The 12,500-nt window shown below is 32.4% G+C and overlaps 1 protein-coding gene across 2 annotated transcripts in view; it reads right to left on the bottom strand.

Annotated features, from left to right (window-relative positions):
• Nucleotides 1-12,500, bottom strand: part of LOC135195557 (ral guanine nucleotide dissociation stimulator-like) — a 271,022-nt gene that overhangs the window by 183,315 nt on the left and 75,207 nt on the right. Inside the window, exon 2 of one of the 2 annotated variants that reach the window (XM_064221828.1) lies at nucleotides 11,063-11,859. The exons of the other annotated variant lie outside the window; for it this stretch is intronic. Coding sequence (XP_064077898.1) covers nucleotides 11,063-11,281 — 219 coding nt within the window. The 5' untranslated portion in view covers nucleotides 11,282-11,859. The remainder of the gene's footprint in view (nucleotides 1-11,062; nucleotides 11,860-12,500) is intronic. 2 annotated transcript variants of the gene reach the window in all.

Here is a 12,500-nt window from a genome sequence, read left to right as displayed (position 1 = left end):
ATATATATATATTATATATATATATATATATTATATATATATATATATATAGAATACTTCAGGGGGTACCATGATACATTAGTAGAATGCCATAGTTTATTAAAAACGTTTCGCACACAATTCTCGGTGCATCATCAGTCTGTGAACAATAAAAAAGTAAATACAATATTGTTTACAGACTGATGATGCACCGAGAACTGTGTGCGAAACGTTTTTAATAAACTATGGCATTCTACTTAATGTATCATGGTACCCCCTGAAGTACTGTTATCTTCGCCGATTGGAGACTATATATATATATAATATAGATATATATATATATATATATATATATATATATATATAATATATATATAAAGAGATACAGAAAAATAAATTAATCTTTTTTTTAAAAAAAAAAAGTTATACATACGTAGATGAAGAGACCGTTCTCCTAATGTACCTGACTTTTCAACCTTCTCACGTGACTCACCTGTAACAAATTAAAAAAAAATTAGAAATTAAGAAAATAATTCAACATATTACAAGGATACGCAAATAATAATAATAATGATAATATTATTATAATAATAATAATAATAATAATAATAATAATAATAATAATAATAATAATAATAATAAAAAGGCGCCATTCGACCTCCAACTTACTCGGGACGCGTGCTAAAATCTACCAAGGGTCAAATAGAGACTTTTTTTTCAGCGACGAAAATTAAAATATAAATACGCTATATTTTATTAGAAATAATTTTAGCGTAAAATGCACATTATCTATTTATCACATTTTCATTCTAATAAAAAAATCATCACTATCCTATCCTAAAATTCTTGTATCTTTAATTTAATGTAAAACACCATTTTCAGACGTTTTTAGGATTTCCTACCTCCCCCCCCCTCCCACACACACACACCAACAACAACAACAACAACAACAAAAATAGTTTGTAAGCATACTCTCCCAGTAAGGGTTAATAATAATAATAATGGACAAGACTCTGGCAGAAAAGTTTCAATTAAAGAACGCTGTGAATCGTTCAACAGATCTTAGGAGTTTGTTGTGAGACGCATTGGGCCACAATGATACCTAGGAACCTAACAATAGGAACCTAACAATGATATCAATTTGTAAATAGTGGTACTTTATTCATTCAACTTAAAACGTATTCAGATACACGAAAACTTTAAGTCAGCGAAACATTTCCTCAAAAAAGGATCCAGTCTGATTCACTTTCCACGTCATTCTTTATGACTTCGCATTACATTACGTGGCGGCAATGATGAAGTCACTGATCGCACCATCCCTGACGTCATCATTGACGACTACGTCACCGATGCGTCACGGCGGACGCGTGTGACGTATCTCTGGCTTCCTGTGTGGAGGGGGATCCTTGCTATAAAAAAAAAAAAGTGAGGAAACGTTGAGGAGATTTCCTGTCGTTTATCTTTTCCAAGAACGAGATTAAACATGATATATGTGTAGGCATTAAAGGGCAATACGTTAACGAAAGGAAACGGCAATAAATTCCACAATTCCGAGAATAAACAATTAAAGAAATAACTAAGAAAGCAAAAGTATTTTGGCGCGATACCACAGCGGTAAACACTACTTCGTAGCCACAACATTACCAAGGTTCGATAAACATCGATTTTTGGCAGACCATTTCTTGCAAATAAGAAGAAAAAAATACAGACTGACATAATATGCATAAATATCACGTGATATACATAAATTCCACAATTCCACGAATAGAAAATAAAGAAATAACTAAAAATTAAAAAGTATCTTGGCGTAATATCGCCGCGGCAAGCGCTACTTCGTAGCCACAACATTACCAAGTTTCATAAACTTCGATTTTTGGCAGACCATTTTTTGCCAAAAAAAAAAAATAATAATAATAATAAAATAAAAACACACTGACAAATATTCATAAATATCACCGATATACATAAAGTCCACAATTCCACGAGTAAAACATAAAGAAATAACTAAAAATCTAAAAGTATCTTGGGCTTTCTTGGCGCAATACCGCCGCGGTAAGCGCTACTTCGCAGCCACAACATTCCTGAGTTTCGAAGTCAGTCGATTTCAGGCCGACCATTTCTTGCAAGAAAACAGACAGACTGACCAACATACATATATATACTACACAGAACACAAGTAAAAGGAAGTGAGGGGTAATAATTAGAGACTGTTGATTACCTAAACCACCACTGCACGACCAATACATAAGCATCTTCCTCGCCCGTAAGGGACCACTGCTATCATTATGTCAATACAAAACTCGGTGGGTTATACTTTCTATTTTTTCTCAGGGGATGAAATACAGGCAATAGGAGCCGTCTCGGGATCTGAATGCCAGCTGTCGTCGGTAGCTACTGTGTAAAATATACGAGAGAGAGAGAGAGAGAGAGAGAGAGAGAGAGAGAGAGAGAGAGAGAGAGAGAGAGCGTGTGTGTGTGTGTTTGGTACGCATGCATAAATATCAATAAAATTGTGTTAGAATTTGTACAGTTTTTTCATATGTTAAATAATAAATTAAAATGCATTAGCACTTATATATATATATATATATAATATATATATATATATATATATATATATATATATATATATATATAATTTACTTCAAGATCCAAAAATTACATAAAAACGCATTTAAATGCATTCAAAGAAAATAATATGAGTGCAGATTAAAACCACACCTTCCAAAAACCTGTTTTTCTGTAACGTATATGACACTTTGCAAGCAAGACACGTAAATGCACAATAGTTACGTGACAAGACAAGTAGTATATGTTAATGAGACGAGTTTCTATGAGCACTAGATGTTTGTTTATTATAATATATCATTTCCCTAAGGTCGAATAAAGGAAGTCTGGTAAGGTAAAGACGGCTGAGGAAGAGGAGGAGGAGTTTGAGAATAACAACAAGGCCAATTACGAGAACGGAAAGGAAAAAGGCAGCCTAATTAGCACATGTAACCAGATTGGCCCACAAGCAGAGACAGGTAGAGCACGAAATGGAGTTTAGCCTAGAACAGGGGGGCTTGGGGGAGGATATTATGATTTCGGTAGGGGAGGGGAGAAGAGGAGAGGAAGCCCTGAATATGGAATCAATGAACGACACGCAGGAAGGAAGTCCTTGCATGCTGGGGTAGAGAGAGAAGGCCGGAAAATGTTGAAAGGTGCAGAGGTGGGCGTTTGCATATAACATAGTTACTGCATCATATACCGTTTTCTATTAATGTAAACAATCTGTGATCATTCAGCCACCGTTTTCTTTCACTGTCACCATTCCTTCATTCCTCTAATGTTGATCTCCAATGTTTTTAGAATGGTATAAACAGGAGAGAACAGGATGAAAAAAAGGGGAGAGGCAGGAAAGATAGAACGGGGTCTTAATGGGAGGGAAGTACAGGAAAGGGTGAGGTGTTAAAGAACAGGAGGAGAAGAAAGAGGGCCTCTCTCAAAGGCAAAGAGCCAGACATAAGCTAGGTCTAATGACCACTTTGCAATGGTATACTATATCAGTTTCAACATTATAATGTCCCTCAAACTAAGCCGTTTCTGTTACCTGTTATCTCTCGTGTTTCGAAAAGAAGAAACTTATTCAAAAGACGACAATATGCATATATACTAGACACGTTTCTGTTGAATAAAACCACACCGAAATGTAAATGCCTACAAATCATAACCTTAGACTCATAAGTAAGGTACGTGGGTAATACTGTCTACAAAAACGGTTATTATCGTCTATTCAAGGACGCCCACGTAACGAGGACTGTACTTTTACCGAGGGGTTACGTCAGGAAAGCTCTATTATCGCGTTCAACCTTCGAATGTAAGGTTAACCATCCATACAAACAGAGATGCACTTGTATAATACATATTAGGAATATTTGCAATGTATATATATATATATATATATATATATATATATATATATATATATATATATACTTGGAAAATCAGAAAACAGAACGTATACAATAGTCTGGTACTTCTCTCTCTCTCTCTCTTTCTCACACACACAAACACACATATATGCATATATATATATATATAATATTATATATATATATATATATATTATATATATATATATACATATATAAACGATATATCATATAGTATATATATATATATATATATAGATATATATATATATATATATATATATATATATAATTTCATACATGTACGTAAGTCTGTTTGTATATTCACATTATTCACTAAACACGTAAACTCATGCATTTATACATAAACACACATTGAATACAGATGTTCAAATAACCATCAATCGCTAACAGTATCTCAAAATATATAAAACATTCAATACAAACGCTTACAAGCTAAAAAAAAAAAAAAGAAATGAAAAAAAAAAAAAAACTTTCACAACCAGCGAAGCATATAACCACAAGCAAATTCCTCTTTTTCTCTTTTACATCGACCATCTGGAGAGAGAGAGAGAGAGAGTAAATGATTTCTCTTTTAACGATTTGTCGTTGTTTCTATATATATATATATATATATATATATGTATATATATATATATATATATATATATATATATATATATATATATATATATATGATATATAAACGAGATAAGGTTATGGAAACACACACTTAGAAAATGGACTAACTGGGATAGAATAAAACCTGCTTCCGGGATAAGTAAGTCAGGGCCACTATTTAATTACTAAAGGAATGAAAAATAAAGCATTGAAGAAACTGCAAAAAACAGGAAAATGAAAAGCCGTGAATTATTAGGGAAAATGAAAAGCCGTGAATTATTAGGGAAAATGAAAAGCCGTGAATTATTAGGGAAAATGAAAAGCCGTGAATTAATAGGGAAAATGAAAAGCCGTGAATTAATAGGGAAAATGAAAAGGAAAATGAAAAGCCGTGAATTAATTGGGAAAATGAAAAGCCTTGAATTAATAGGGAAAATAAAAAGCCGTGAATTATTAGGGAAAATGAAAAGCCGTGAGTTTAATAGGGAAAATGAAAAGCCGTGAATTAATAGGGAAAATGAAAAGCCATGAATTAATAGGGAAAATGAAAAGCCGTGAATTAATAGGGAAAATGAAAAGCCGTGAATTAATAGGGAAAATGAAGAGCCGTGAATTAATGAGGAAAATGAAAACCCGTGAATTAATGAGGAAAATGAAAAGCCGTGAATTAATAGGGAGAATGAAGAGCCGTGAATTAATAGGGAAAATGAGGAGCCAAATTAATAGGGAAAATGAAGAGCCAAATTAACAGGGAAAATGAAAAGCCATGAATTAATATGGAGAATGAAGAGCCATGAATTAATAGGGAAAATTAAGAGCTATGAATTAATAGGAAAAATGAAAAGCCATGAATTAATAGGGAAAATGAAAAGCCATGAATTAATAGGGAAAATGAAAAGCCGTGAATTAATAAGGAAAATGAAGAGCCATGAATCAATAGGGAAAAGGAAAATCCATGAATTAATAGGGAAAATAAAAAGCAGTGAATTAATAGGGAAAATGAAGATCCATGAATTAATGGAAAATGAAAAAGCGTGAATATAGGGAAAATGAAAAGAAAAAGCCTGAATTAATAGGGAAAATGAAAAAGCCGTGAATTAATGGGATGAAAGCGTGAATTAAAATAAAAGCCGGAATGGGAAAAGAGCCATGAATTAATAGGGAAAATGAAAAGCCGTGAATTAATAGGGAAAATGAAAAAGCCGGAATTAAAATGGAAAAAGCCAATGAATTAATAGGAAATGAAAAGACCGTGAATTAATATGGAAATGAAAGCCAATAAGAATAAGGGAAAATGAAACGCCAAAAAATGAAGTTAATAGGGAAAATGAAAAGCCATGAAATTAATAGGGAAAAGGAAAAGCATAAAGTTAATAGGGAAAAATGAAAAAGCCATAAGAATTAAATAGGGAAAATGGAAAAGCCAATAAAGTTTAATAAAAGGATGAAAACCCGGGTGGGAAAACCTTAAAATAAGGGAAAAGAAAAGCCATGAAGTTAATAGGGAAAAGAAAAGCCATAAAATTAATAGGGAAAATGAAAACAAGCCAATGAATTTAATAGGGAAAATGAAAAGCCATATTAATAGGGAAAATGAAAAGCCGTGAATTAATAGGGAAAAGGAAAAGCCATAAGTTAATAGGGAAAATGAAAAGCCATAAGTTAATAGGGAAAATGAAAAGCCATGAATTAATAGGGAAAAGGAAAAGCTATAAGATAATAGGGAAAATGAAAAGCCATGAATTAAAAGGGAAAATGAAAAGCCATAAGTTAATAGGGAAAATGAAAAGCCATGAATTAATAGGGAAAAGGAAAAGCCGTGAATTAATAGGGAAAATAAATAAGTCATGAGGTAATAGGGGAAATGAAGAGCCAAATTAACAGGGAAAATGAAAAGCCATGAATTAATAATGAGAATGAAGAGCCATGAATTAATAGGGAAAATGAAAGAGCTATGAATTAATAGGGAAAATGAAAAGCCATGAATTAATAGGGAAAATGAAAAGCCATGAATTAATAGGGAAAAGGAAAAGCCATGAATTAATAGGGAAAATAAAAAGCCGTGAATTAATAGGGAAAATTAAGAGCTATGAATTAAAAGGGAAAAGGAAAAGCCATGAAATTAAATAGGAAAAAATGAAAAAGGCCGGAATTATAAATTAAAGGGAAAATGAAAAGCCGATGAAATTAATTGGGAAAATTGAAAAAGCCGTGAAATTTAATAGGGACTAATGATGAAAAGCCGTGGAATTAAATAGGGAAATAAAATTGAAAAAGCCGTGAAATTAATAGGGAAAATGATAATAAAGCCGTGAAATAATTGCGGGAAAAATGAAAAGCCATGATAATTAATAGGGGAAAAAATTAATAGCACGAATTAATTAGGGAAAATGAAAAAGCAGTGGAATTTAATTAGGGAAAATAAAAAAGCGAGTGAATTAATAGGGAAAATTGAAAAGCCATAAGTTAATAAGTGGAATAAAATGAAAAGCCGTGAAAATTAATAGGGTAAAAGGAAAAAGCCATAATATAATAGGGAAAATGAAAAGCCATGAATTAATAGGGAAAATGAAAAGCCATAAGTTAATAGTGAAAATGAAAAGCCATGAATTAATAGGGAAAAGGAAAAGCCGCGAATTAATAGGGAAAATGAAAAGCCGTGAATTAATAGGGAAAATGAAAAGCCGTGAATTAATAGGGAAAATGATAAGCCGTGAAATAATTGGGAAAATGAAAAGCCATGAATTAATAGGGAAAAATTAATAGCCACGAATTAATAGGGAAAATGAAAAGCAGTGAATTAATAGGGAAAATAAAAAGCAGTGAATTAATAGGGAAAATGAAAAGCCATAAGTTAATAGTGAAAATGAAAAGCCGTGAATTAATAGGGAAAAGGAAAAGCCATAATATAATAGGGAAAATGAAAAGCCATGAATTAATAGGGAAAATGAAAAGCCATAAGTTAATAGTGAAAATGAAAAGCCATGAATTAATAGGGAAAAGGAAAAGCCGCGAATTAATAGGGAAAATAAATAAGTCATGAGGTAAGAGGGAAAATGAAAAGCCATGAATTAATAGGGAAAAATTAATAGCCACGAATTAATAGGGAAAATGAAAAGCCGTGAATTAATAGGGAAAATGAAAAGCCGTGAATTAATAGGGAAAATAAAAAGCAGTGAATTAATAGGGAAAATGAAAAGCCATGAATTAATAGGGAAAATGAAAAGCCGTGAATTAAATGGGAAAATGAAAAGCCGTGAATTGATAGGGAAAATGAAAAGCCATGAATTAATAGGGATAATAAATAAGTCATGAGGTAATAGGGGAAATGAAAAGCCATGAATTAATAGGGAAAATGAAAAGCCACGAATTAATAGGGAAAACGAAAAGCCGTGAATTAATAAGGAAAATGAAAAGCTACGAAATAATAGGGAAAATGAAAAGCCGTGAATTAATAGGGAAAATGAAAAGCCGCAAATTAATAGGGAAAATGAAAAGCCGCGAATTAATAGGGAAAATGAAAAGCCGTGAATTAATAGGGAAAATAAAAAGCTGCAAATTAATAGGGAAAATGAAAAGCCGCGCATAAATAGGGAAAATGAAAAGCTGCAAATTAATAGGGAAAATGAAAAGCCGTGAATTAATAGGGAAAAGGAAAAGACACGAATTAATAGGGAAAATGAAAAGCCGCAAATTAATAGGAAAATGAAAAGCCACGAATTAATAGGGAAAATGAAAAGCCGTGAATTAATAGGGAAAATGAAAAGCCGTGAATTAATAAGGAAAATGAAAAGCCGTGAATTAATAGGGAAAATGAAAAGCTGTGAATAAGGAAAATGAAAAGCCACAAATTAATAGGGAAAATGAAAATCCGTGAATTAATAGGGAAAAGGAAAAGCCGCTAATTAATAAGGAAAATGAAAAGCCGTGAATTAATAGGGAAAATGAAAAGCTACGAAATAATAGGGAAAATGAAAAGCCGTGAATTAATAGGGAAAATGAAAAGCCGCAAATTAATAGGGAAAATGAAAATCCGCGAATTAATAAGGAAAATGAAAAGCCGTGAATTAATAGGGAGAATGAAAAGCCGAGAATTAATAGGAGGGAAAATGAAAACCGCCGCAAGAATAATAGAAAATGAAAAGCCGTGAATTAATAGGGAGAATGAAAACCGAGAATTAATAGGAAATTAAAAGCCGTGAATTAATAGGAAAATGAAAAGCAGCAAATTAAATATGGAGAAAATGAAAATCCGCGAATTAATAAGGAAAATGAAAAGCCGTGAATTAATAGGGAGAATGAAAAGCCGAGAATTAATAGGGAAAATGAAAAGCCGTGAATTAATAGGGAGAATGAAAAGCCGAGAATTAATAGGGAAAATGAAAAGCCGTGAATTAATAGGGAAAATGAAAAGCAGCAAATTAATAGGGAAAATGAAAATCCGCGAATTAATAAGGAAAATGAAAAGCCGTGAATTAATAGGGAGAATGAAAAGCCGAGAATTAATGGGGAAAATGAAAATCCGCGAATTAATAAGGAAAATGAAAAGCCGTGAATTAATAGGGAGAATGAAAAGCCGAGAATTAATAGGGAAAATGAAAAGCCACGAATTAAAAAGGAAAATGAAAATCCGTGAATTAATAGGGAAAATGAAAAGCTGCGAATTAATAGGGAAAATGAAAAGCCACGAATTAATATGGAAAATCAAAAGCCGCGAATTAAAAAGGAAAATGAAAATCCGTGAATTAATAGGGAAAATGAAAAGCAGCGACATAAAAGGGAAAATATATAGCAATGAATTAATAGGGAAAATAAAAAGCTGCTCATTAACAAGGAAAATGAAAAGCGGAGAATTAATAGGGAAAAGGAAAAGCCACAAATTAATAGGGAAAAGGAAAAGCCACAAATTAATAGGGAAAATGAAAAACCATGAATTAATAAGGAAAATGAAAAGCCATAACTTAATAGGGAAAATGAAAAGCCGTGAATTAATAGGGAAAATGAAAAGCCATGAATTAATAAGGAAAATGAAAAGCCATGAGGTAATAGGGAAAATGAAAAGCCATAAGTTAATAGGGCAAATGAAAAGCCGCGAATTAACAGGGAAAATGAAAAGCCATAACTTAATAGGGAAAATGAAAAGCCATAAGTCATTAGGGAAAATGAAAAGCCGTGAATTAATAGGGAAAATGAAAAGCCATAACTTAATAGGGAAAATGAAAAGCCTTAATTTATTACGGAAAATAAAAAGCTATAAGTTAATAGGGAAAATGAAAAGCCGTGAATTAATAGGGAAAATGAAAAGCCACAAATTAATAAGGAAAATGAAAAGCCATGAATTAATAGGGAAAATGAAAAGCTGCTCATTAACAGGGAAAATGAAAAGCGGAGAATTAATAGGGAAAAGGAAAAGCCACGAATTAATAGGGAAAAGGAAAAGTCACAAATTAATAGGGAAAATGAAAAACCATGAATTAATAGGGAAAATGAAAAGCCATAACTTAATAGAGAAAAGGAAAAGCCGTGAAAATTTAATAAAAGGGAAAATGAAAGGAGCAAAATGAAATAATTAAGGGAAAAATGAAAAGCCATGAAAAGTAATAAAGGAAAATGAAAACAAAAGCCCATACTTAATAGGGAAAATGAAAGCCATAACTTAATAGGGAAAATGAAAAGCCATAACTTAAAATGGAAAATGAAAAGCTGTGAATTAATAGGGAAAATGAAAAGCCATAACTTAATAAGGAAAATGAAAAGCCATAACTTAATAAGGAAAATGAAAAGCCATGAGGTAATAGGGAAAATTAAAAGCCATAACTTAATAGGGAAAATGAAAAGCCATAAGTTAATAGGGCAAATGAAAAGCCGTGAATTAACAGGGAAAATGAAAAGCCATAACTTAATAGGGAAAATGAAAAGCCATACGTCATTAGGGAAAATGAAAAGCCGTGAATTAATAGGGAAAATGAAAAGCCATAACTTAATAGGGAAAATGAAAAGCCATAATTTATTAGGGAAAATAAAAAGCTATAAGTTAATAGGGAAAATGAAAAGCCGTGAATTAATAGGGAAAGTGAAAAGCCACGAATTAATACGGAAAATGAAAAGCCGTGAGTTAATAGAAAAAATTACTAAAAAAATCAATAGAGGCAGACATCTTGATGTATTTTTTTAATATAATTAAGGGCTTCTTTTCCAGGTAACAACCAACTCCCTCCTGAACCAACAGGTAACCGGGAAACTACCTAAACAATCAAACGGGGCAAACCCTCTTGCTAATCTTACAATAATTAATACCTTCCTCGTCAGGTAACACCATGCACCAACTGTCCTGAACCATCAGTTAATTGAGAAAATTAATAGAAAATTTAAAAGATGGCGGACCCTCTTGCTACTCTTGCCAATAATTAAGATCTGTCGTTCCAGGTAACACCACCAACTCAACTGAACCAACAGGTAACAGGGAAAATTATTAAAAATTCAAAAAGGGGGTAGACCCTCTTGCCAATAATTAAGATCTGTCGTTCCAGGTAACACCGCCAACTCACCTGGGGCTCCTCGAATATATACCAGGTGGTCTGAGGCTGGCACTTGACGAAGTCCCACTCGACTATCTCCTCCTCCTCCTCCACTTCCTCCAGAAGCTTCTTCTCCTCTTCCTCGGGAGTGAGAATGCGAGGCTCCTCCCTCACATCCTCGACGTCGAGGTTATTGATATAGATCTTCAAGGTGGAGACGTGGGTCGTTCCAAAGCCCGCTTTCATCATCGGGATCAAACTCTCCCGTTTTTCCAGGTTTCCTTCTCAGTCTTCTTCTTTCTCTTCCAGGGAGGTTTCGAACTCTGCTTCTCCTTGGAGGACATAATAGGTCACTCCATTTCCCTCAGCTCTGCTGTTCGAAAACCCGACGGTTTGTGCGAATGTATTCATACATTCCCGAACGCTACACAGATTTCCTCTCTGCTAATTGATAACTGACAATATTATCTCTATACTTCAAAGGTTTAACTAAGCACTCTAATACACTTCACAATCTGTTTATCAGTCTCTCACCTCTTTTATTAAAAAACCAGAAGGTCTATGTGAATGTATTCATACATTCCCGAAGGCTACATAGATTTCCTTTCTGCTAATTTATTACAGACAATATTATCTGTATACTTCAAAGGGCTTCTCTAAGCACTTCAATGTACTTCACAATCTCAGTTTATCACTCTCTCGCCTCTTTTATCCGATAACCAGATGGTTTATGTAAATGTATTCATACACTCCGGAATCACTGGAGAAATATCCAATTTGTTTACCTTAATGACTGACAATAATCCTCTATAATTATATCCTCCACACTTCAAGTTTTGGAAATAAATCGATCAGCAAAATTAAAATGTGAAAAAAAACGAATCTAATTGGCAAAAATTATATACATAGTAGATAGTACATGTATGTGTAAGTATAAACAAAACATTCAGGCCAGCCTTGTGTAAGCTGATGATCAGCTTAGTGGTCTGCTGAAACTATTTCAAAACTAATCATAATAATAATTGAAAAATAAACCCATAAAATTACTGTGTATGATGTGTTTACTTATAAGTATTTACATTTTATAAGTAAACACGTTATACACAGTAATTTTGTGGGTTTCTTTTTCAATCTTCAGAAGAAAACTGAAAGAAGTCTTTGTTTGGTTCAATAATAATAATAATAATAATAATAATAATAATAATAATAATAATAATAATAATAATAATAATAATAATAGTAGGGAAAAACTCTCTATCGCGAGAGTATATATAATGTTCGAAAGCTTTTTGTAAAGTCTTAAAAATTATACACGGACTCTTAACACTTTTGTATATTTTTTGTGGACCCTTTAGAACAATAATAATAATTAATAATAATAATAATAATAATAATAATAATAATAATAATAATAATAATAATTTCAAAGACTCCTCTTAACACTTAAAATACACTTCACAATCTCTGT

The sequence above is a fragment of the Macrobrachium nipponense genome, chromosome 16, assembly GCF_015104395.2.
Source record: "Macrobrachium nipponense isolate FS-2020 chromosome 16, ASM1510439v2, whole genome shotgun sequence".
Classification (NCBI taxonomy): Eukaryota; Metazoa; Arthropoda; class Malacostraca; order Decapoda; family Palaemonidae; genus Macrobrachium; species Macrobrachium nipponense.
The sequence above is the reverse complement of the archived record's forward strand: the minus strand, read 5'-3'. Positions and strand labels throughout refer to the sequence as shown.